The 26,814-nt window shown below is 40.2% G+C and overlaps 1 protein-coding gene across 1 annotated transcript in view; it reads right to left on the reverse strand.

Annotated features, from left to right (window-relative positions):
• Positions 1-26,814, reverse strand: part of DHTKD1 (dehydrogenase E1 and transketolase domain containing 1) — a 70,123-nt gene continuing 43,309 nt past the window's right edge. Inside the window, exons 11-17 of the mRNA XM_080660061.1 lie at positions 10,972-11,122; positions 9,742-9,848; positions 8,526-8,690; positions 5,896-5,978; positions 5,392-5,561; positions 3,441-3,526; positions 1-2,628 (exon numbers count right to left, since the gene is read on the reverse strand). Of these exons, the coding sequence (XP_080516187.1) occupies positions 2,527-2,628; positions 3,441-3,526; positions 5,392-5,561; positions 5,896-5,978; positions 8,526-8,690; positions 9,742-9,848; positions 10,972-11,122 (864 nt within the window). The 3' untranslated portion in view covers positions 1-2,526. The remainder of the gene's footprint in view (positions 2,629-3,440; positions 3,527-5,391; positions 5,562-5,895; positions 5,979-8,525; positions 8,691-9,741; positions 9,849-10,971; positions 11,123-26,814) is intronic.

The following is a 26,814-nucleotide window of genomic DNA, read 5'->3' on the forward strand; positions in this document are numbered from 1 at the left end:
ACTTTCAGCAATAAAGATTTAATAAAAATAAAACAACAACAACAAAGGTGTGTTAACCTAGATCAGTGGTCGGCAAATCGTGGCTCACGAGCCACATGTGGCTCTTTGGCCCCTTGAGTGTGGCTCTTCCACAAAATACCACGGCCTGGGCGAGTCTATTTTGAAGAAGTGGCGTTAGAAGAAGTTTAAGTTTAAAAAATTTGGCTCTCAAAAGAAATTTCAATCGTTGTACTGTTGATATTTGGCTCTGTTGACTAATGAGTTTGCTGACCACTGACCTAGATGCACCAAAACAATGGATAGAAAGACATCCTTACAAATGGAGATTTCCTTTATAAATATGTCTCTTACAAAAACGTAAAAAAAATAAAAGAAGTTTTTAAAAATAATAAAACTTTAAAAGTAATACAGTATGACTAAAAAAGGCTACGTTTTAGAATATAGCATGCTTCCTTATAGTATATGTATGGAAAATAGAAAAACCGAACCAAATGGTCTTATAAGGAATAAAATTTTATTTCACAAAGAATAATGTGTCATTCTATTCACTGAATACCCAATTTGAGCTGTAATCTTCATTGACTATGAAATTTAGCATTGATAGATATAAATGGGATACAAAAGTCATATCAAAATTTAAAAAGGAATAAAGTAAAATATTTTATTTTACCTTACTATGTTTTTAATCTAATATTTTATCATGGGAGCATTTGATTTGGAATTTTTCAAATGGTCTCTTCCTGCAAGGAAATTCAAAATGCTGGCCCATATTGCTGTAGTGATTGAGAGTGAGGATGAGGTACACAGCTCATGGCTCAAGTTGGAGAAGATGTAACAAGATACCATAAACAGACTTTTGAGGTATAAAGTTAGAAATTTGAAGAGATCGACACGAAACTAAGAAAAATATCTAGTTTTCCCTCTCATTTTTGTCTTACACTTTTAAAATTTTTTAAGTTAAGAAACCAAGAGATCTGAAAATGACACTGGGCTTTTATTTTTTACTAGTTTGATATACAATACTGTTAACCATTCTCATTAAATAGACCTCTGTAATTTTAGTGATTTACATGAGTGGCACCAAATTACATGATTTATAAGGCTTGACACAGAAAGGAAGCATTATGGTGTATAGGAATAAAAGGGATCTGAATACTACAGAAATGTTGTCAATGCACTAATGCATATATGTAAGATATGAACCACAAATCTACTGCTGTGACCAGAACAACTTATACATTGATTCTGAAAAATATTACCAGTTGCCAGTAAAAGTGAAGAGGGCATTCCAGTGCCCCAGAACTTCCACCATCATTTCTGAGAAAAAGTATCACAAGAATGGTCAATGGTAGAGCTTCTGCAGCACCAAGCCATGTAAAGCTGCACAGATTGCTGCTGTTTAGTTATGCTCCCAGTACCATTTAATTGCAGAATAAGGGAGTGGGTTAGTGATCCCTAGAAACTCCCAAGCACCTGGCGTTGGGAAGTTCCTGCTGTCAAAATTAAAGTGCACCTTAAACACCGCAATTAAACATCACACTGCAGCAGGGACTTTTAAAGGCAAGACTGATTAACCAGGGGCTGAAATTCTCTTATCAGACATCCAAAGTCATTTGAAATATCACCGCAAGAACAATTTAGGGAAGAAAGATACTATGGCAAGGCAGGCCACAAACCAATTTCATTGTACCTAGAACTCCTTCGCTTGCCCCACCAGTGTGGCTCAGGTGGTTGAGCATCATCCCATGCACCAAGAGGTTGTCAGTTCAATTCCCAGTCAGGGCACATGCCTGGTTGTGCAGGAGGCAGCTGATCAATGTTTCTCTCTCATTGATGTTTCTCTCTCCCTCTTGCCTTCCTGTCTCTCTAAAAAATAATCAATAAAAACGTATTTAAAAAAACAAAACAAAACTCCTTCACTTAGTACAACTATGCTAAAAGATCACACCCAGAGATTTGTATTTAATATGCTTAAGGACAATGGGTAAAACAACTATCTTGAAATCAGAAATCAGAAATAATATAGTATTGCCACAGTGTCTAGTGAAACATTTTTCACAGTGGCTGGAAGACTACACCAAAACCGACATAAATGAAAATATTTGACTTTGAATAAAGAAGGGGAAAACTAATGAAAGTGACATGCATCAAATAAATCTAGAGGTAATGTTGAGGTACTTTATATGTAGCTATAAAGTCAAGCTAAAGAACTTTCCTGGGCATATACAGTTAATGAGAAAGAGTGGAATCTGAAAAAACTTGATTATGACCTAGCTCTATAACTCTCAGATCTAACCAAATTGTAACACGATCGAATTTGTAAGGATAAAAGTTACTTGTCTGATTTATATATTGATTCCATTGCTATTCCACGTTTTCCAGATTAAACTGTCCTAATCAGTCCCAGCATCTAAAGGAACGCAGACATTTCATGTTACCTAATGGAAAAAGGAGAGTAGAGGAAGCAGGCCTTTCTTTTTATGGCAATTTCCTTAACAGGAAGTTGTATTTCTTCAAAGTACATCATCAAGCAAAGGTCTTGGTGAGGATATCTTCATGCTGCTGCAGGTGAACGGTGCCAATTCCTACAGCAGGTGCTGGCAAAGGTGGTCGGCTCACAAGGCGGAGCTGTCATTGGAGCAGAAAAGAAATAAAATGACACTGTGACCCAATCAGAACTCTGCTCAGTTCACCCAAGCAGGGGCCTGTATTTCTCTTAGCTTGTTTAACATAAATCACCTTTTTGGAAAAATAATGACTTACATAGAATAGATTGTCACAACTAAAAAGCAACAAAATTCCAGGCATAATAAGGGAATATAAATTCTCAAATTTGTTCTATTCTTCAGTAACTTTTAGTTGGTTTTAGCTGTAGTTTCCTAAATTAGAGTTATTTACATGTGAAAATTATTTGGGCCTAGCCAACTAGTATCAAATGAGTGAACAGAGTTCTAATTTAAGCAGAATAGAAAGATAAAACAGAAGCACAATTGCTCTTCTTATTGTTTTTCCCCTTCCTACAGCATAATTAAGAAGAATTTGGCCTGTAAGGGATCGCTGCTGTGTGGATGGGTCTGGAACAAGCATCATTGGGTATCTCTACTCCCATATTGTAAAACAAGCCTATTCATCACTCAGTTCCCCCGTGGCTTGGATGTTGACCTTTAGGACAAGAATGCTGAGGAGGCTATTGGGAAAGCAGTCAACAGGTAAGGGCTTTTATTTTCTAAGTACAGTCACTTTTTGTTTTTACATGCTACTACTATGTGCACATAGATTGATAAACACTCAGCATTTTATTTTGAAAGAACAGCCTAAAACTAGACTTTATATTTCAGTTTATATTTAAAAGAATTGGATTGATAGTAGGGGATAAAACCATTTGTTGGCACTCCAGGAAAAGCAAGATACAAGAACACTATGAGAGGCAGAGATAGTACCTTGCAGGCCAGCTGCTTTTCAAACCTTGGAGAAACAAAACACCATGGACCCATGTTCTGAGGCTCCTCCTGACTCCAGATAAAATCTATAAAAGAAGAAAATCCATTTCAGTACCTCAAGTAAACATATACAACATAAACACACACACACACACACACTATATGTATGTGTATATATGTATACATATACATATATATGTATACATATACATATATTTACACACATACATATTTTTCCAACATGGCATAGTGTCTTTTTTTTTTTTTACAAATACATAGTAATGTATCCACCAGCACAACCATGATACTAAACAATTCTATCAACCCAAAAAATTCCCTCATCTTGTCCCTTTCTACTCAAGCCCTTCTCATACTCCCAGCCTCTGGCAACCACTGATCTTTCCTCTATCCCAACAGTTTTACCTTTTCCAGAATGTCAGATAAATAAAATCATACAGTTGTTGAGTAGTATGACCTCAAGTATGGATGTACCACAGATTGTTTAGTCACTCATGGTGGAAGGACATTTTGTTTGTTTCCAGTTTAAGGCAATTCTGAATAAAACTGTTACAAACATTCACATGCAGATATTTCTGGGGACATGCTTTCCATTCTCTTTGGTAAGTAAACCCCTAGGAGTGGGACTGTCGGGTGGTATGGTAACTCTGTGTGTGACTGCATAAGAAACTGACAAACTGTGTACCACAATGGCAGAACCAATTTGCATTTCCACCAGCAGTGAATGAGGGTTACAGTTGCTCCTCATCCTCATCATCATTTGATATTGTCAGTTTGTTGTTTTGTTTTCATTTTAGCCATTCAAATAGGTATGTAGCCATATCTCATTTTAACGTAATTTGCATTTCCATTATCACTAATTATGTTGAGCATCTTTTCATATAGTTATTTGCCATCTAGTTCTTTGGTAAAGTGCCTATTCAGTTCTTTAAAAATTTAATTATATATTTTCTTACTGTTGAGTTTTAACAGTTCTTTAAACACCCTGGATAGTCCTTTGCCAGATATCTACCTGCAAATACTTTCTCCCACCTTGTGGCTTGTCCTTTTATTTTCTTTGCAGAAGGTTTTCATTTTGATAAAGTCCAGTTTTTCTTTTATGGAACATGTTTTTGGTGTTATAACTAAGAACTTTTTGCCCAACTTAAGGTCACAAAGATTTTCTTCCATTTTCTTCTAGAAGTTTTGCAACTTCACATTTTATATTTAGGTCTATAATCAATTTTGATTTAATTTCTGTGTAAGGTGCATAAGATATCCAATTATTCTAACTTCATTTGTTGAAAGGCTTATCTTTTACAATTATAGTTGATTTGTCATAAATGATAGTGATTCCCTCCAAACTCTCAAGAAATTAGATACCTTAGATGAGAGAAGGGGAGACTGTCAGAAACACCACAAAAGACATGAAGACACTGGCTCTAGAAGTATTATTTTCATATTTCTAGATTACATGAGATCCAATCTATATGCATAAAAGCCTAAGTGACCATCCGACCATCCGACCGGTAGCTATGACATGCAATGACCACCTGGGGGCAGACGCTCCGACTGGTAGCTATGATGCATACTGACTACCAGGGGGCAGATGCTCAACACAGGAGCTGCCGAGCTGCGGTGATGGCAGTTGCAGTTCTCAGGTGATGTACTGGGAACCAGAGAGAAGGGAGCCTGATTCCAGGGTGCGTCACCCAAGAACCGCCCTCTTACAATCTGGGACTCCTCGGGGGATGTCAGAGAGCCAGTTTCAGCCCGATCCCCGGTTTTGGCCCCATCCCAGCAGGCCAGGCCGAGGGACCCCAACTGGTGCACAAATCCGTGCACCGGGCCTCTAGTTTTCTAATATCTCTCACTGCCCCATAACCTCTTTTCATTTGAGATAGTTCAAAGAAAACATTCACATGCAGATATTTCAAATCAAAGAACCCTTTACCTTTAACATTTTTGTATTTGCTCATCTCCAGTTGTAATGAGTCCAATGGGAATGGGCAGAGTTCCTCTATTCGGATAATAGCAAATGCATGTTTCTCGGCCCCCAAAGATTCTCTTTGCTTCAGCAAGGCATAGAAGTGTTTGCCAGAGCAGAATACTAGACTCTTAACACTGTTTGGTAGAAAAGGGACAGTAGGATGAGAGAGAAATACCTCAAAATAAGAATTTTATCAGAAGAAAGGGGAGACCACATAGATTTAAAGGCTTCACTAATAAAGCAGTGGGGCTCTGTTGTTGGGCTCAGAAATATACAATGCCCTGGCAAGCCTTCTTTAGCAACATTTGCCTCCAAAGTTCACTCTTCCATGCATATTTTAACTCCTACCTCGCTCAATTAAAAGACTTATATTAAGAAGGAGGAGATTTGGGTCTCTTTGGGTTCCTTAACATGAGCTAGTTCTCCCAACAATTAAAACTCTGAAAACAGAAATACACATCAAATTACTTTTTTGGATCCACAGAAGAATCACCAATGACCGGTCTGAATGTGGTTCCTGGTGCCATTTCTTGAAGAGTTGATACAGCTGCCTAAGGAGTAGGGGAAAAGCCATAAATCTATCAAACAGTTGAAAGGAGCTGAAGATGCTTTTACTTACTAGTATAAGGGATCTTTGCCAAGAAGTAGTAACAAAATTCTCACCTAAGAACATAGGTAAACATATGTACTAATAAATACAATAGCTTTACAGAAATATTTAATTCTGAATACTTCAGAATAAATTCTTTTTCTGAGGTTAGGTAAGATTGCCTTTTGTCTGGTGCCCACAATAAAACTTTAAGAATCCAAGTTTCAGTTTGATCATACAACTTTATTGTTAATAAAAAGTATGCTTTAATTATTTGGAATTAGAAGCAACATTTTATAGATTTATATTGTGAACCAAAACAGAGAAGCCAAGGCAACTATTTCTCTCTTTAAGTTTCTTATTATAAGTTTTAAATGAAACCTATAAGTCAGAACAAGTAGGAACAAGAAGTGAATATTTCTGTGATAAAAAAAAAATGTTAATGAGCTCAATTTAAATAAATGCTTGTTGCAAAGAACTTAGAGTACAAAACTGACGAAGCCAAGATTAGAGATTTGATCCCTTTTGCTATCATTTAGTTTCCCTATAGTCTAGTCCCAAATGGGTATATGGCATTTTGCAAGGCCATTTTGGGGAGCAACATTGATGCTGGGATATTGTGATATAACTTTAAAAATTAATATTAACTATTCAGCTAGTCTTATTATTAATTAATGTGATCTTTCTCCATTCTGAACCATATCCCTTCATCAGTCCTACTGGGAAGGACTAGAAACAAAAGAAGCTGGGATTCAGAACTGGAGTGGGATTTAGGTACCAATTGACAAAAAACTCCCTATAGCCCTGAGTCATGTTTATCTCATGGCAAGTCATCTCTGAATAGACCATGGAAAGAGAGGGTTGACTTATATTCTAATAGATCATGTGTACCAATAATCAAATTTTCAGGAGGAAATCAGAATTCAATAATGGTCGTACTCATTTTCAATTAATAAAAGAATTTATATGTTTAAGGAGATATTTGACTACTTAATGAGTAGTTTTTCACTTTAAAATCTATAGTATAGCTGTTGGTATTATAGGATAAGTTACATATTAGACTTGGGGCAAGGAGTAAAACATTAGGGCCAGAATATGAACTATTGTTCTCAGTTTCAAATAGCAAAAGATTCTCAATACAATTTCTAGTAGTTCACTTAATACTTGATACTACACATACATTACATTTAATATCATTGCATTTGATATTGACCCTCAGAGTCAGAACTAGGGTAAAACAGGTGAGGTGCCTGGAGTGCAAAATTTAAGGAGGTGTTCAGTTCACTCACAGGGGTGGGCAAACTTTTTGACTCGAGGGCCACAATGGGTTCTTAAACTGGACCGGAGGGCCGGAACAAAAGCATGGATGGAGTGTTTGTGTGAACTAATATAAATTCAAAGTAAAGGAGCAGAGGGGAGAGCAAGAGAACCCTCCGCTCTTTCGGCTCCACGGGCCGGATAGAACAGCCGAAAGGGCCGGATCCGGCCAGCGGGCCGTAGTTTGCCCACGGCTGCTCTAGGATCACACAAGTGCTGACTATGAGAGTATCTCCTTACTCCTTCTCCTCTCCAAAGGCTAGGCAATGCTTAAAACTGCAACCTGTGAAAGCAAGTCACTTGCAACTTTCCTCAATACCCCTCAATTCCAAATCTACACTCTCAAACCTTTGTGCAAAGCACAAGATAGTCCTGAACAGCCATATCATAAATCACTTACCTGTATTTCACCTCAGCTGTAGCATCCAAATAAATGCAAGTTTTTTTTAATGTTCATTCTAATTAAGATTCTCATGTAAAATTGAAAAAAAGTATAGCAGACAGGATAAATAAATGCTTATTAGTATTTATTAGCTTGAACTCTGCCATTTGAAAACTAGCATATTTGTTATTTAAAAATATATTGTGCACTTAACACGTAGTTCAGGTAAACCAAGAGAAAATGTACATTTTAAAAAATGTATACTTTTAAAGCAGTGTACAATAAGCTATACTGTTATGATGTTGTGCTTATTGAAACAGGCCTCTACCTGTGATAAATCATTTAACAGGAAAAATGTAAACAAAAGTCAATGAGTAACACCACTCCCTTTCATGAAAATGCTCTAAATTCCCAAGTTGCTACCATCAACACAGTAGTGTTTACTAGTAGACCATTTGGACTTTTAAACTTTTTCTATAAAATTGTTTCCTCTCAGACCAGAATACCAGTGTGGTAATATCTGCTATCCTGTCCTGCATTACTGAGAGCTACTTATATTACCAGTTATTCTTGAAAGGGGCGGGGGAGGGGGGGGCGGGGAGAGGGGGGAGAGAGAGAGAGAGAGAGAGAGAGAGAGAGAGAGAGAGAGAGAGGTGTGTGTGATAGGTTGATTTAGTTTTAGAAAAGCAAAGCCAACTAAAACTAAATAGATGTTTCTGTAATTTAGAACTATAATTAGATACAAAAAAAAACAACAACAGAATAAAATGATGAGAGAAGAAAGGCTTCCAACCAGCATTTCCCACTTACCGGGAACCTGAGTAACATCTTCGGAGAAGCAACAATGAGGGGTTTTCTGAAGTTCCGGACCATTTGTCTCCTCAGCAAATGGAAATACTGAGCAGGAGTCGTGGGGTGTACCACAAACATGTTCACGGTGTCCCCGTCCACCCCCTCCTCTGTGCTGTCACACATCTGGGACAGAAATGAAAGAAAGGAGAATGTTCAGATCATCGCCTACAATCATAACATCTACTCTCCAAAGGGACCACAGGGCTCTCAAGGGTGAGAAAAAAATATTTCCCTCCATTACAGATAATACCAGAAAGTAAATTTACAGCCTATGAAGAATTAACCAAAGGAGAGGTCCGAGGCTTCCCCCATTTGCCTGAGTCTGCATATTTTAACACAGTTGTTTCCAAACACAGCTAATTTCAAGGAGCATCTGAAGGGGACCTTTTAAAAAATACAGATTCTGATTACTGTGGAGTTAAGATGGTGTCATAATCCCACTCTTCTAATGAAATAAACACAAGAGTTCGATTTGTTTTTTTAGAACGACTTGCTTAAACGTTTTTAAATTTATTTAATATTTTTATTATTTTCAGAGAGGAAGGAAGAGGGAGAGAGAGAGAGAAATATCAATGATGAGAGAGAATCATTGATTGGCTGCCTCCTGCACTCCCCCTACTAGGGATCGAGCCCACAACCTGGGCATGTGCCCTTGACGCAAATCGAACCTGGGACCCTTCAGTCTGCAGACTGACGCTCTATCCACTGAGCGAAACCAGCCAGGGCTGTTAGTTTGTTTTAAAGACAAAACAAAATCAAAAGCAGCTAACAAGGTTGAAAAGTTGAGGACAATGAATTAAATCTCAGAAGACCCTGGTGTAACAAAAAGCTAAGACATGGCTCCTAACCCCACTCCAGAAACAATGGAGAGAAAAGAAAGGGGCAAAATCCTGACAATTATTACTAATCCCCTCTGATTTGGAGAGAGGGTGTGCATAAGCAACCCTGGTGGGAAAATAAAGGCAAAATTTAGAGCAGAAGCCACTACAGAGCTCAGTGGAGGCAACGAGGCCACCAGGCTTGCCACTTCCAGGGCATTAAATCTGTTTTATTCAAATACTATAATGTCTGACAGTTTAAGGCACACATTAAGTACCTGCAGGAGGCAATTCTAGTTCAGAGCCCCTCAGAATCATGAAAACATTCCTGGGAATAAAAAAGGCATTGGACATACCTGCAAGAAACGCTCTATGCGACAAGAGGAGTGGTCAGGTCCAGCCCCGTCATACCCGTGGGGCAGGAGAATCACAATGCCGCTCTGGAGGAGCCACTTGGCCTCTCCTGGAAAATAGTAGGAGGGAGTGAGACCTCTGTGAAGCAGAAATGAAAGGTCTGATCTGATCTAGGTAGAGGAACAAATGTTAGCTGCCTGACCCACTAGAACCATTTTCATTACATGTACTGTCCAGCACTGTTACACCATAGTTGGGAGAAAAAATATCCATCCTACCAGTTGAAACCCTGGAATGGTTCATATTGGGATTTATTTAGCAAGTGGAACACAAACTCAACAGTAACCATCCGGCTCCCAGAACAGCATGGCCATGCTGAATCCACTCAGGCACAACTCTTACCGAGACTGGACAGCTCCTACTTTTCCCTCACAGAACCCCTGACAACACAGGCCACTGTCCTCAAGGTCAGGACACAGGTACTTTAGAACAGTCTCTGGACATGTCAAAGTCCAGTTTCCTTAAGGCACGTTTCTTTTTTATTATTGTTTTTATTTTAAATTACATTTACTGGAATGACACTGCTTGGCATGTTTCTTACTCACAACTACACAGACACAGAGTAACACAACCAAGGGAAGGATCTATAGTGCACACTCATAATCCAAGAGTGCTTACCCCCCAAAACGGGGTCAGCATGTGGTGGAGACTCATACTTGTACTTTATATACTTTGAATTTTTACAGTAAGCAGGTCCTGCTTTTATAAATGATTAAAAATGATCAAGATGCACAATTTCCAATGTTCAGATACTTGAGTGTTTCTGGATTGAGGGAAGCAGATTTTCAAGATTGACGTTCATTCTGCTCACAAATCCTCAACTATGTGACCATTCCCTGCTTGTGATTAATGTCATAGCTAATCAACAAACCCCAAGAGTAGATCTGAAAGTAAAACTACTTAGACCTGGTAGGTACATGTCCTGCTTCCTATAGCCAAACACATTCCCCCACAGAAGGGAAGGTGCTCCCTGCATAGCAGCTGAGTGGTACTCAGTTTATTTAACTCTGATAGCTGCCATGCCCCAGTGGATGATAGGGCAACCCCCAACTCTCCCCAGGATCTGTGGTACAAGGAGTGTCAAAAGCAGCTACAGCTCCTTTTCATTCATTTGTCTCCAATAAGGCTACTAGCATCATGCATCCACTATACACCCATATGCTAAAACCAACCTCCAGAGATGAACGTGTCAAAGATGATCTGGGCACCATTGAAGAAATCACCAAACTGAGCCTCCCAGAGGGGCAGTAACTTAGGGCTCTCAATGCTCATCCCATACTCAAATCCCAGGACAGCCTCTTCTGACAATGGGCTGTTGCTGACCTGATGCAAAGGAAGAGAACAGAGACACTGTCATGGTAGAGAAATGGCAACATGAGTCAGTAAAGGCAAAAGATTCACATTGATGCAAACCTCTTAAGAGGGAGGAAGGGCAGACAGGGAAGCTTTGTTTTTAGTAGTCTCTATATGCCTTTGGGAAAAAGCCCTCTATGACTGATGCATATGGGAAAGTTGGAACTGTGGACGAAAGGGGCCACATGCTGACCTGACAAGCTCAGGGGAGGCCTGCATGACAGTCTTGCAAAGTCAGAGACCTAAAGTAACCACAAAAGATGGTCTGAAATTAAACTTTAACTAAACGCAGTTATGGTGGACAGTTACATCCTAGGCCAGTATCTTCACTGACAAGGTCAACCTTTACCTTAACTGAGCCTATCTGTCTTTTTGCATCTATGATAACATACCCTTGAAATGTCTGGGTAACTTGTAACTTCCCTTTTTCTGGAGCGCCTGGGCACAACCAAATGTGGTGGGCACCAGGACAGATGCCACAAATTCCTCCATTATCATGTTAATTGTTCCTGCACCCACCTAAGTATGTGTCCATCATTTTACTTTTTATCAAATCCCAGGGGTTTCCTCTGCTTTGCTTTATCCCACCTCCTTAATCTATCACCAATGAATTTCATGTAACCCACCTATGTCCCTCCTTTGATTGCAATGTATAAATACAGATGTAACCCGCCATTCTCCGGAGCATTATCTCAACTCCTTGAGGTTCTGCTTCCCGGCATATGTCGACAGTTTGGCTCAAATAAACTCACAAAAATTCTTTACAGGTTTCCATGTTTTTTTTTTTTTACGTTAATAGAACAAAAAGAGGAAGCTATGAAAGATGTTAGAATATGGGCATTGAAGATTTTCTTTAAGGATTAGCAAAATTAATTTATCAGATGACCCACCTTTGGAGCTGAGAGTAAAACTGTGTCATATAAACATTTTTTTTAAATGTCACAGCACAGCCAGTGTGTCAGTGGATTAGAGGGTCATCCCATGCACCAGAAGGTCTTGGGTTTGATTCCTGGTCAGGGTTGCAAGTTCGATCCCTGGCCCCAGTCAGGGTGTGTGCAGGAGGCAGCTGATTGATGTTTCTCTCTCATATCAGTGTTTCTCTCTCCGTCTCTTCCTTCCTCTCTCTAAAATAAATAAAATATTCTTTTAAAAAAAGGATGAGCAGTGACATGCTCCCAGGACCAAACTGGAATTACAACTAAAATACAGAAAAACCATCCTGAATGATCAACTGAAGACTAGCTGGAGAGAACCCTAAAAATGAAGGACAGGAACTGAAGACTGCATAGAGACTTCAAAAGGGCTTGCTGAGCTCCCACAGACAGCAGCTAAAGTTCTGGAGGGATATCTCAGCTGTGGGGGGTTCCCACTGAGAACTCTGGGCTCCCCAACCCAGATCATTGAACTGAGAAAGGTGCTCACACAACATCTGGCTGTGAAAAGCAGCAGAGTTGCTATCTGCCAGGGAGAGATGGCTGGAAATGCAGGCACCCTCTTCAAGAGCCAACATACAAAATTTTGTGTGCAGCCACTCACCTTGGAATCTGACAGAGGGAGGACAGAGTAGACTGGAATTGTGTGAGCAGAAGCCATGTTTAGGGGCTGTGGGGTTAGAGCTCGGAAGGCAGCCACCCCAGTTTCCTGTGCTGAGTCATTCCCTCATACTGCAGAGGACATCTTTCTCCTGCAGACCTTCACCATGCAGGCAGCTTTTGCCTGGGGGAGAAGCAATTGCCCCACCCTCTTCGAAAACCCCTTACTGCACCCTGTGGAGTTTCTGAGGCCCATTAAGAGACTGAGAATAACAATCAGCCTATAGCCAGACGCAGTTGCCCCACTCTGTTGGAAAACCTCTTGCCCCATCCTGTGGTCAATAGCTAGAGACTAATCAAGACTGAATAACCATCAGACTATAGACAGAGGCGGGTCTCTGGAGGCTCTGAGTCTTTCCTGATCCAGTCCAGGGCCCAGGGCTAGGAAAATCAGGCCTTGCTGCACAAATCTTGATCCTTTCCCAAGGCATTCATCCCCAGCAGAGGGAGCCACAAGCAGTAGATTGGTGATGGCTCCAAAAAGGGTACTCAGGGCCAGTCAGAAACATCATTTGACACTATCCTGCACTAGAGATTGCGAGTTGCAGCAGAGCTACCTAATACACAGACACAAGCTCAATTAGGCAGCCAAAATGTGGAGACAAAAAAACAAGCCCCAAAATGAAAACCAAAGGAATTCTCCAGAAAAGCTAAATGAAATGGGGATAAGAAATTTATCAGACGTAGAACACAGAATAATAAAGACAAGGATGCTCAACAGCATGAAAAAAGATATAGTAACTATGAAGAATGACACAGCACTAGTAAATATCACACTGGAAGGAACACACAGAAGATTAGGGGAGACCAAGGATCAGATCAGTGAATTAAAAGACAGGATTGAAAAAAATCATTCAATCATAGAACCAAAAAGAAAAAAACAAAAAACAGGAGGGCAGCATAAGAAAGCTGTGGGACAACATGAAATGTAACAATATTCTCAAAATAGGAGTATCAGAAGGGGAAGAAAGTGAGCAATGGATAGAGAACGTGGTTAAAGAAATAATGGCAGCCGAAACCGGTTTGGCTCAGTGGATGGAGCGTTGGCCTGCGGACTGAAGGGTCCCGGGTTCGATTCCAGTCGGGGGCATGTGCCTTGGTTGCAGGCACATCCCCAGTGGGAGGTGTGCAGGAGGCGGCTGATTGATGTTTCTCTCTCATCGACGTTTCTAGCTCTCTATCCCTCTCCCTTCCTCTCTGTAAGATATCAATAAAATATATTTTTTTAAAAAAGAAATAATGGCAGAAAACTTACATAATAAAGAAAAAAGTCACACAGGTTCAGGAGGCACAGAGAGTCCCAAGCAAGAAGAACTCAAACAGGCCCATTCCCAGACACGTTATAATTAAAATGCCAAAAATTAAAGACAAAGAGAGAATCTTAAAGGTGGCAAGAGAAAAGCAATCTGTTACCTACAAAGGAACTCCCATAAGGCTGCCAGCTGATTTATCATCAGCAACTGTACAGGCCAGAAGGGAATGGCATGAAGTATTCAAGGTAATCAAAAGCAAGGGTCTGAAACCAAGATTACTATATCCAGCTAGGCTAGCATTCAAAATGGTGAAATGAAGAGCTTCCCAGACAAAAAGAAGCCTAAGGAGTTTGTTGCCACCAAACCAGCACTGCAATAAATGTTAAAGTGATTGCTGTAATGAGAAGAAGAGAGAGAGAGAAAAACATAGGCATAAAAAATTAAAATGGAAATAAATAAGTAACTATCAATAATAACCTTAAATATAAATGGATTAAATGCTCTAATCAAAAGACTTAGGATACCTGAATGGAAAGAAAACATGACCAACCTATATGCTGTCTACAAGAGATCCACCTCAGAAGAAAAGGCTCACACATGATGAAAGTGAAAGGATGGAAAAAAATTTTCAATACAAATGGAAATGAAAAAAAAAGCTGAGTTAGCAATACTCATATCTGACAAAATAAACTTCAAAATGAAGGCCATCACAAGAGATAACAAAGGTCCACTACATAATAATAAAGTGATCGATCCAACAAGAGGATGTAATGGTAGGAAATATATATGCACCCAATCTAGGAGCACCTAAGTATATAAAAATAATTCTAAAGGACTTTAAGGGAGAGATTGACAACAATACATTAAACACTCCTCTGACATCACTGGATAGATCTTTCAGACAAAAAGTTAACAAGGAAACAGTGACTCTAAATGACACACTGAATTAGTTGGATTTAATTGACATTTATAAAACGTATCACCCCAAATTATACATTCTGAAAGACCACACATTATGACAGAAAACAAGTCTCTACAAGTTCAAGAAGATTGAAATCATATCAAGCTTCCTCTCAGACCATAATTGAATGAAATTATAAATAAACTACAGTGAAAACACTCAAAAATATTCAACACATTGAGGATAAATAGCATGTTATTAAACAATGAATGGGTTACCAATGAGATCAAGAAAGAAACCAAAAACTTCCTGGAAACAAATGAAAATGAACACACAACAACCGAAAATCTCTAGGATACAGCAAAAGCAGTCCTTAGAGGGAAGCTCATAGCGCTATAGGCTTACCTCAAAAAACAAGAAAAATAAACTATTTAACCCTACAACTTAAAGAATTAGAGAACAAAAAGAAAAGCCCAGAATAAGTAAAAGGACAGAAGTAATAAAGATTAAAGCAGAAATAAATTACACAGACAATAAAAATAAAAATAAAAAAGATGAATGAAACCAACAGCTGGTTCTTTGAAAAGATAAACAAGATTGATGAACCATTAGCTAGACTCATCAAGAAACAAAGAGAGAGGACCAAAATAAATAAAAGCAGAAACAAAAGTGGTGAAGTAACACTGACACCACAGAAATACAAAGAACTGTAAGAAAATACTATGAGCCAAAGTCACTAATCATCGGAGAGATGCAAATCAAAAAAACAAGGTATCACCTCTCAGAATGGCTATCAACAAAACAACAAATGACAAGTGTTGGCGAGAATGTGGACAAAAGGGAACCCTAGTACACTGCTGGTGGGAATGCAGACTGGAACAGCCATTATGAAACCAGTATGGTGTTTCCTCAAAAAATTAAAAATGGAACTCCCGCCGAAACTGGTTTGGCTCAGTGGATAGAGCGTCAGCCTGCGGACTGAAGGGTCCCGGGTTCGATTCCGGTCAAGGGCATGTACCTTGGTTGTGGCACATCCCCAGTGGGAGGTGTGCAGGAGGCAGCTGATCGATGTTTCTCTCTCATCGATGTTTCTAGCTCTCTATCCCTCTCCCTTCCTCTCTGTGAAATATCAATAAAATATATTAAAAAAAAAATGGAACTCCCATTTGACCCAGTGATCCTACTCCTGGGAATATATCCTAAGAAACCCAAAACACTCATCAGAAAGAATATATGCACCCCTCTGTTCATAGCAGTGCAATTTACAATAGTTAAGATTTGGAAACAGATTAAGTGCCCATTAGCAGATGAGTGGATTAAAAACTGTGGTACATTTACACAATGGAATACTGTGCAGCTATAAAAAAGAAAGAACTCTTACCATTTGCAACAGCATGGATGGACCTGAAAAGTATTATGCGATGTGAAATAAGCCAGTCAGAGAAAGACAAGTATTACATGATCTCACTCAGAGGTGGAATCTAATGAGCAAAATAAACTGATGAACAAAAATAGACCCAGAGCCCTGGCTGGTTTGGCTCAGTGGATAGAGTGTTGGCCTGCGAACTGAAAGGTCCCGGCTTTGATTCTGGCCAAGGGCACATGCCCAGGTTGTGGGCTCAATCCCCAGTGGGGGACTTGCAGAAGGCAGCCAATCCATGATTCTCTCTCATCATGGGTGTTTCTATCTCTCTCACTTCCTTCTGCTCTGAAATCAATAAAAATATATTTTAAAAAATAGACCCAGAGACATAGAAGAATGGAACAGACTGTGGAACCTCAGAGGGAAGGCAGAAGAGGGTGGGTGGGAAGAGATCAACCAATGAACTTATATGCATACTAGAGGCCCAGTGCATGAAATTTCTGGATGGGTAGGGTCCCTAGCGGCTGCTGGCAGCCAGCCGGGGCCTTCCTTCCCCCGGCTGCCTGCTGCCACCGGTCGGGGAGGGGCCAATCGGGGGAGGGGTCTCGGGCAGTTGGCCAACCGGCCCCACCCCCTGGCCAAACTCCTGGTCAAACTCCTGGTCGAGGGGACAACTGGTGTATTAGGCTTTTATTATACAGGATATGCATATCCCATGGACACAGGATATAGGGTGGGGAGGGCCTGGGGTGGGAGGGAAGAGATCAATGCGGGGGGGAAAAGGGGACTTATGTAATACTTTCAACAATAAAGTTTTTTTAAAAGAAAATACTATGAGCAACTATATGTCAATAAGTTGGACAATATGGATGAAATGGACAAATTCCTAGACAAATACAATCTTTCAAAAGTAAATCAGGAAAAATCAGAAAACGTAAATAGGCCAATAACAATTGAGGAAATTGAAGCAGTAATAAAAAAAATCACAGCAAACAAAAATCCTGCTCCAGACGGCTTCACACGGGAGTTTTGCCAAAACTTCAAAGAACAACTAACACCTATCCTCCTCAAACTGTTCCAAAAACTCCAAAAGGAAGAAATACTTCCAACCTCTTTTTATGAGACCAGCATTATCCTAATTCCAAAAATAGATAAATACACTACAAAGAGAATTACAGACCAATGTCCCTGATGAACTTAGATGCTAAAATCCTCAACAAAATATTAGCAAATCAGATCTAGCAATATATTAAAAAGATGATATACCATGACAAAGTGGGATTTATCCCATGGATGCAAGTCTGGCACAATATTTGCAAATCAATTAGTGTGATACATCACATAAACAATCTAAAAACAAAAATCACGTGATCATATCAATAGATGTAGAAAAAGCATTAGATAAAATTCAACACCCATTTTTTATAAAAACTCTCAGCAATGTGGGAATAGAGAGATCATATCCTATATAATAAAAACCTAATATGTTAAGTGTCTGGTCGTTGGGTCTTCCATTCAACCAATCAAAATGTAATATGCTAATGATATGCTAAGGCTGCTCAACCACTCGCTATGATGTGCACTGACCACCAGGGGTCAGACAGTTGACCAGTCAAACAGTTGCTATGACGTGCACTGACCACCAGGGGGAAGATGCTCCAACTGGTAAGTTAGCTTGCTGCTGGGGTCCAGCCGATCAGGACTGAGCTAGACAGGCCAGACATGCCCTAGAGCCCTCCAGCGGTCCCTCCCCAGCTGGCCAACCTCCTGCGTCCCTGGCCCCAATAGTGCACCAGTGGGGTCCCTCAGCCTGTCCTGCACCCTCATGCATTCTGGGAACCCTCAGGGAATGTCCGAGAGCCAGTTTCAGCCTGATCCCTCAGGCCAGGCTGAGGGACCCCACTGGTGCACAAATTCATGCACCGGGTCTCTAGTCTCAACATAACAGCCATATATGACAAACCTACAGCCAACATCATACTCAATGGGGAAAAATTAAAATCATTTCACCTAAGAACAGGAACAAGACAGGGATGTTCACTTTCACCACTCTTACTCAACATAGTACTAGAAGTCCTAGCCACAGGAATCAGACAAGAAGAAACCAAAAAGGCATCCAAATTGAAGAGGAAGTAAAACTCTCATTATTTGTAGATGACATGATATTGTACATAAAAAACCCTAAAGCAGGGGTCCTCAAACTACGGCCCGCGGGCCACATGTGGCCCGCCGAGGACATTTATCCAGCCCGCCGGGTGCTGCTGCCTGTCCTGCTTAGCAGCCCACTCGTCCTGGGCCCGCAGTGCGCATAGGAATTTGTTCATAGTTTGTTTTTTTTAAACTATAGTCCGGCCCTCCAACGGTCTGAGGGACAGTGTACTGGCCCCCTGTTTAAAAAGTTTGAGGACCCCTGCCCTAAAGACTCCACCAAAAACTACTAGATTAAATAAATGAATTTGGCAATGTAGTAGAATACAAAATTAACACCCAGAAATCCATGGCATCTTTATACACCAACAATGAATTCTCAGAAAGAGAAACTAAACATCAATCCCTTTTACAATTGCAACAAAAAACTAAGAGACTTAGGAATAAACTTAACCAAAGAGGTAAAAGACTTATACTTAAAAAACTGCAGGATGATGAAAAAAGAGATAGAGAAAGATATAAACAAGTGGAAGATTATACCGTGTTCATAGATTGATAAAATTAACATCATTAAAATTTCCATACTCCCCAAAGCAATCTATAGCTTTAATACAATCCCTATTAAATTACCAATGGCATATTTCACAGATATAGAACAAATACTCCAAAAATGTATATAGGACCCTGAATAGTTGCAGCAAGCTTAAGAAAGAAAAACGAAGTTGGAGAAATCACAATACCAGGTATCTATATATATAAAAGGCTAAGTGCCGGTCTTTCCCTCCAACCTGTAGCTATGATGTGTAATGACCAACAGGGGGCAGACGAACTATCTAGTAGCTATGGCATGCACTTACCACTAGGGGGACACAGGAGCTGCCATGATGCGCACTGCCCATTTAAAAATAAACGGCACCATGGACCTGGTGCCAGCAAACCAACACTCGGCTTCCCCCAAGTGGGACACAGGCCCCACCACCACCCTGGAGTGACACCCCACCAAATCGCAGCCAACGCTGCCAAGACCCCATTGCGCAAAATGCTGCCCACAGCCCAGCCCAGCCCAGAAACGGGTGCTGTGGGTGTCGGGTAATGACGTCACATAGCAACGCCCGGCTTCCTCTCCCTAGCGACTAGACTCCTTGGAGGTTCTTCAGTGCAGGAACCTGACTTGCTTTATAGCCAGGTACAAACATTTTACAGTTTAACCAAATGTCTGTGAAGCGTTTTCACATGTGTCATCTCATTTGATCCTCACAGAAGTCCTGGAGTAGGTAGATAGGAGACTCAATAGAATCCTATTTTCTTTTCATTAGCAAGACAACGGAGATTTTGAGAGTTTAGAAACTTGACCTGACTGAAAAGAAGTAAGAAATAGTGGAACTTGAAAATGACTTCAGGTTTTCTCACTGAACAGAATATAGTCAAACACTGCTACAGTTAAATATTTTACCCTTTATTCTCCCTGCGTGGTCTACAATAATAATCTGCTTCGTGTTGATATTTACTGCTGTGTTGCTGACAATTACCTGAAAGAGAAGTTGGGGTGCTTCACTGGGCTGGAAAAAGTCTAGCTAAATCAGAAAGCAGGTCTAATTAAGCAAGTTGATCTCTCTATATAAAAAGCTAACTTGATTCACACATGCATGATACATATAAAGCTCTCGCTGGTGCCTACTGCACACGTGTTTTTTGATCTGTCATTGTCGATTGTGAATTTGGTTGACACTTCTATTATAGAAAAAGGGTGGATAGCGATATTAAAATATTTCTTCTAATTAATTTCTTTTCAATGTGCACAAACCCGTGCACCAGGACACTAGTCAATTTATACTACATAGCCACTATAATCAAAGTATCCTGGTACTGGCACAAAGAACAGGCATATAGAACAGAAATCAACTGAAGGCATTATGTTCAATTAATATTTGACAAAGGAGGCAAGAACATACAATGAAGTCAAGACAGTCTCTTCAATAAATGGTATTGGGAAAATTGGACAGATACATGCAAAAAAATGAAACTAGAACACCAATTTATACCATACACAATAATGAACTCAAAATGGATAAAAGACTTAAATATAAGTCGTGACACCATAAAAATCCTAGAAGAAGCCATAGGCACAAAAATCTCTGACATTTCACGTAGTAATATGTTTATGGATACCTCTCCTAGGGCAGTGGTCAGCAAACTGAGGCTCGCGAGCCATGGTTTGCCGCTCTGTTGACTAATGAGTTTGCCGACCACTGACCTAGACTCTCGATTCCAATAATTACAGGCTGTTGTTCTTCCTTGTGATTAAGCCCCTATCCCAGTGGTTGGCAAACTCATTAGTCAACAGAGCGGCAAACCATGGCTCGTGAGCTGCAGTTTACCGACCACTGTCCTAGGGCAAAGGAAAGTAGGGAGAAAATAAACAAATGGGACTACATCAAAATAGAACTTCTGCACAGCAAAATAAACTATCAACAAAATGCAAAGGGAGCACATTGTATGGGAGAACATATTTGGCAATGATACATCTCATAAAGGGTTAATATCTAAAATATATAAGGAACGTATACAACTTAACAGAAGAAAGACAAACAATCCAATTATAAAATGGGCAAAGGACCTAAATAGACACTTCTCCAAAGGGGATATACAGATGGCCAAGACAAATATAAAAAAATGCTCAAAGTCACTGATCATCAGAGAGATGCAAATTAAAACAACAATGAGGTATCACCTCACACCTGTCAGAATGGCTACCATCAACAAATCAACAAATGACAAATGCTGGCAAGGATGTGGAGAAAAGGGAACCCTAGTACACTACTGGTGGTAATGCAGACTGGTGCAGCCACTGTGGAGAACAGTATGGAGTTTCCTCAAAAAATTAAATATGGCCCGTCCAGTATGGCTCAATGGTTGAGCATCAACCTATAAACCAGTAGGTTACAGTTTGATTACTGGTCAGGGCACATGCCCAGTTTTCAGGCTCAATTCCCAGTGTGGGTTGCACAGGAGGCATCCAATCAATGATTCTGTCTCATTATTGGTGTTTCTATCTCTCCCTTCCTCACTGAAATTAATAAAAAAATATTTTAAAAAAATTAAGTATGGCCGAAACCGGTTTGGCTCAGTGGATAGAGCGTCGGCCTGCGGACTGAAGGGTCCCGGGTTCGATTCCGGTCAAGGGCATGTACCTGGGTTGCGGGCACATCCCCAGTAGGGGGCGTGCAGGAGGCAGCTGATCGATGTCTCTCTCTCATCGATGTTTCTAACTTTCTATCCCTCTCTCTTCCTCTCTGTAAAAAATCAATAAAATATATTTAAAAAAAAAAATAAAATAAAATAAATAAAAAATTAAGTATGAAAAACTCCCCTTTAACCTAGCGATCCCACTTCTAGGAATATATCCTAAAGAAACCCAAAACACCAATCATAAAGAATGTATGCACCCCTATGTTCATAGCAGCACAATTTGCAATACTAAGATCTGGAAACAGCCCAAGTGCCCATCAGTAGATGAGTAGATAAAAAAAGCTGTGGTAGGTACATTTACACCAGGGAATACTATGCAGCAGTAAAAAAGAAGGATCTCTTGCCTTTCAGACAGCATGGAAGGACCTGGAGAGTATTATTCTAAGTGAAATAAGCCAGTCAGAGAAAGACAAGTATTACATGATCTCACTTATATGTAGAATCTAATGAACAAAATAGATCTAGAGACATAGAAGCATGGATCAGACTTTCAAATCCCAGAGGGTAGGAGGGTTGGGTGGGTAGAAGAGAAGGGATCAACCAAAGAACTTGTATGCATAAATGAATAACCCATGGACACAGACAATAGGGTGATGAAGGCCTGGGGCAGGGGGCGAGCTAGAAGAAGTCAATGGGGGGAAAGAGGGTCATATGTAATACTTTCAACAATAAAGATATTAATTAATTAATTAATTAATTAAACCCTTATTGGGGGGAAAGAATATGAACTAAGGACAATTTCTTTTTTTAAATATATTTTTATTGATTTCAGAGAGGAAGGGAGAGGGAGAGAGAGATAGAAACATCAATGATGAGAGAGAATCATTGATTGGCTGCCTCCTGCATGCCCCCTACTGGAGATAGAGCTCACAACCCGGCATGTGCCCTTGACTGGAAGCAAACCTGGGACCCTTCAGTCCGCAGGCCGATGCTCTATCCCCTGAGCCAAACCAGCTAGGGCCTAAGGACAATTTCTAAGGCGGCTTCTCAATTATCTAGGCAGGAAATCATGGGAACCTGAATTAGGGCACTAACAGTGTCGATGGAAGATGAGGCAGATTTGAGAACTATTCAGCTAAAAGACTTAGTGGTAGATGTAGGAAATGAAGAAGAAAGACTAGTCTCAGTTATCTTCAGGCTTCGTGACTTAAGACAACTGGTATATGATGATGGCATTCACCTAAACAGAGAGTGAAGAAAAGGGAGCAGATTTGGTGCATTTCCTAGCAGGAAAAGGAAAGATGATGGATTCAGTTTTGGACATTTGACTTAGAGGAGGAGGAGGGAGATGAATGACAGAGAGGTTTCTACCAGGCAATTATATAAGTACTAGAGGCCCAGTGCACAAAATTCATGCACAGGCAGGGTCCCTAGCGGCTGCTGGCTCCCTTCCCCCGGCTGCCTGCTACCACTGCCAGCCAGGGGGAGGGGCTGCAGGCGGTTGGCCGACTGGCCCCACCCCCTGGTTGAACTCCTGGTCAAGGGGACAATTTGCATATTAGGCTTTTATTATATAGGATAATATCTGGAGCTAACGCAGGCATCTGGTCTTGAGATCTAGATTTGGAAGTAATCAGGGTGTATGAATGTTTTGAAATCACAGGGGTTGGAGAATCTTCCTAAGAGAGAGCAGAGTGAGAAAATGACCAAAGGATAGAGTCTTGGGAAAAACAACATTTAGGTGGCTATCATTGGAAAAGTATTTCCCTATACTGAGCATCCAGGAAGGCAAGAGGAGAACTAGAGTCACTGAGTCATTGAACTCAAGGATGGAGAAGTCCCAAAAAGAGGAAGAATAACATGGCCATTGAATTTGGCAACTAAAAGGTCAAGGGTTGACCTCAGGTAGAGCTTTTTTTGAGGGAAGTTATGAAAGCAGAATCTAGAGTATACTAAAGAGAGAGAGAAACATAGATGTGAGATACATCAATTGGTTGACTCCTGCACACGCCTTGACCCAATCTCGGGATCAAACCTACAACCCAGGTACATGCCCTTGACTAGGAATTGAACCCAAGACCTTTCAGTGAGTGGGCCGACACTCTAACCACTGAGCAACACCGGCCAGGCGGGCCTCATTCTTTTTCAACCGAGGTTTCCAAAGTGTTATTAGGAATGATCTTTCTAATATGGAAATCAAGATCACCTGTTCAGAATTCCGCCATTGTTTCTCTTTTACATAATACTAAAAGTCTTTCACAAGTGAGTAGTCCTATCTGGCTTAACTGCTTTTTCACTCCTGTATTCACTTTGCAGTTTAACCTCCAGTCATATGAAGCTATTTGTAGTTCTATGGGCATATCAGTTCCTCTTTCTTCTCATTTTTGTTTTTTTAATATTTTTTAAATTGATTTCAGAGAGAAAGGGAGAGGGAGAGAGAGATAGAAACATCAATGATGAGAAAGAGTCATCGATCAGGCTGCCTCCCGCACACCCCCTACTGGGGATCGAGCCCACAACTCAGATGTCCTGACCATATATCAAACCATGATCTCGGCGTTCAAACACTGAGCAGCACTGGCTGGGCTCTTCTCAGTTTTTTGTTTGTTTATGTGCTATTGTGTCCATATCAAATGTTCTCCCTACATGTATTAGAACAGCAACTTCTACCAGGTGTACCGGTTAATAATGCAGATTTTTTTCAATAGATGGAGTTATACATATGTTGATATATATGTGATTTGATGTGTATGCTATTTTGTTGTTTTGACAGCAAGCTTAAAAACTTCATATGTCAAATTTTCTGAAGGTGTTACCTGGTAATGTCCTTTAAGTCCTAGCTGAAATCTGGCTTCCCTGCCAAACTTTTCCCAATTTCCCCAAGTAGAATAAGCTATTCCTTCTCCAATGCAGTACTGTATTTTGTATACTAGTATACCTTATTTTCTTGAATCTATTGATACTGTTATTTATTCTAAAACGTATTTAAGATGGCTTGTAAGTATACATAATATGTACCATGACTATGAAAAGTAAGTGCAGGCAAAGAGAGAAATTAAGATTGAGAAGCAGAACAGAGTTGAGGAAAAGACATGATCTGGTAACCTACTTACTTTTATCAAGGCTACTGTGGCCTCAACCCATTCATAGAAGCCATTATATTCTTTTTGAAAAGTGCATATATTCATTGCTTTATTTTCTGTTTTATCGAAGCCATTTCTAATTGCAGAATTCATGGTGTACACACAACCATGAAGACAAACCAAGATCAATCAGGTGTTTCTCCCAGGGTCTGCACATAAAGTACATGAGATCTTGTAATAAATTTTATAATAAATCTGCATATAATAAAAGAAATCTTTGACAGCTCCCTCAGAAAAGAAGCAAGGCATTTAATTAGGGCTTTTCAAATACTAATATTTAAAGCTAATTGATACACTACATTAAATCACAACTCAATAAGAGTCATTGATGGGTGGGGGGATATTAAACATTTCAGTATTTAGATCATTTATCTGACTTGACACAGGGGTGGCTTTAGACTAACTTGAAGAAAGCTAAGCACTATGTCCTTTAAGTCATCTTCCTGGAATTTTCCTTTTTTTTATGTTTTTTTTTTAATAAATTTTATTGTTCAGATTATTACAGGAGTTCCTCTTTTTTTCCCCCTAGCTCCCCTCCACCTGATTCCCCACCCCACCCCATGCCCTTACCCCCCACCACTGTCTTCATCCATAGGTGTAAGCTTTTTGTCCAGTCTCTTCCCGCACCCCTCACACCCCTTCCCCCCTCAGAATTGTCAGTCCACTCCCTTTCTATGTCCCTGATTCTATTATATTCACCAGTCCATTCTGTTCTTCAGATTTTTTATTCACTTGATTTTTAGATTCACTTGTCGGTAGGTATGTGTTTGATGTCATTTTGTTGTTCATAATTTTTATCTTTACCTTTTTCTTCTTCTTCCTCTTCTTAAAGAACACCCTTCAGCATTTCATGTAATCCTGGTTTGGTGGTGATGAACTCCTTTAGCTTTTTCTTGTCTGTGAAGCTCTTTATCTGACCTTCAACTCTGAATGATAGCTTTGCTGGGTAGAGTAATCTTCGTTGTAGGTTCTTGCTGTTCATCACTTTGAATATTTCTTGCCACTCCCTTCTGGCCTGCATAGTTTCTGCCGAGAAATCAGCTGACAGTCGTATGGGTGCTCCCTTGTAGGTAACTAACCGTTTTTCTCTTGCTGCTTTTAAGATTCTCTCTTTGTCTTTTGCCCTTGGCATTTTCATTATGATGTGTCTTGGTGTGGTCCTCTTTGGATTCCTCTTGTATGGGGTTCTGTGTGCTTCCTGAACTTGTAAGTCTATTTCTTTCACCAGGTAGGGGAAGTTTTCTGTCATTATTTCTTCTAATAGGTTTTCAATATTTTGCTTTTTCTCTTCTTCTGGCACCCCAAAAATTCAGATGTTGGTACGCTTAAAGTTGTCCCAGAGGCTGCTTACACTATCTTCATATTTTTGGATTTTTTCTTTTTGTTTTTCTGGTTGGGTGTTTTTTGTTTCCTCATATTTCAGATCTTTGGTTTGATTCTTGGGGTACGTTGATCTACAGTTGAGTTTCTGTATATTCTTTATTTCAGACAGTGTATGCTTAATTTCTGACTGGTCCTTTTCCATTTTTTTTGGCATTCTCATTAAGGTCCTTGAAGGTCTCACTAAGCTCCTCAGAGGTCTCATCAAGTTTCTCGGCGGTTTTTAGAAGATTCTTGAGTAACCTTATAAATGTGGTTCTGAACACTATGTCGTCCAGTAGTTTGCTTTCCTCCATTTCTCTCATTCGTGACATGTTTCTTTGTCTCGGCATTTTGCTGCTTCCTTGTGTTGATGGAGTGGCTTTGTGTGGTAGGTGACCTATAGGGGCCAGTAGCTCAGCCTCCCCAATCACCTGAGGTGGACGCCTTTGGTACACCCTTTTGTGGGCTGAGTGCAAAGTCTTGGTGTAATTAAGCCTTGATTGCTGTTGGTACACTGGGAGGAATTGACCTCCAGGCCAATTGGCTGTGAGGACCCGCTGTGTCTATAATGGAAGAACTGCTGCACTGGAGACACGCTTATGGTGCAGGACTTTTTTCAGTGGGCTTTGGTGCTCACTGAGTCTGCCTCTTGAATGTGTCACTTATGGATGTGAGGAGTTGAAATCTGGTGTCTCACACTGACCACTAGGT

Source organism: Plecotus auritus (assembly GCF_963455305.1).
Source record: "Plecotus auritus genome assembly, chromosome: 1".
NCBI classification, from domain to species: Eukaryota; Metazoa; Chordata; class Mammalia; order Chiroptera; family Vespertilionidae; genus Plecotus; species Plecotus auritus.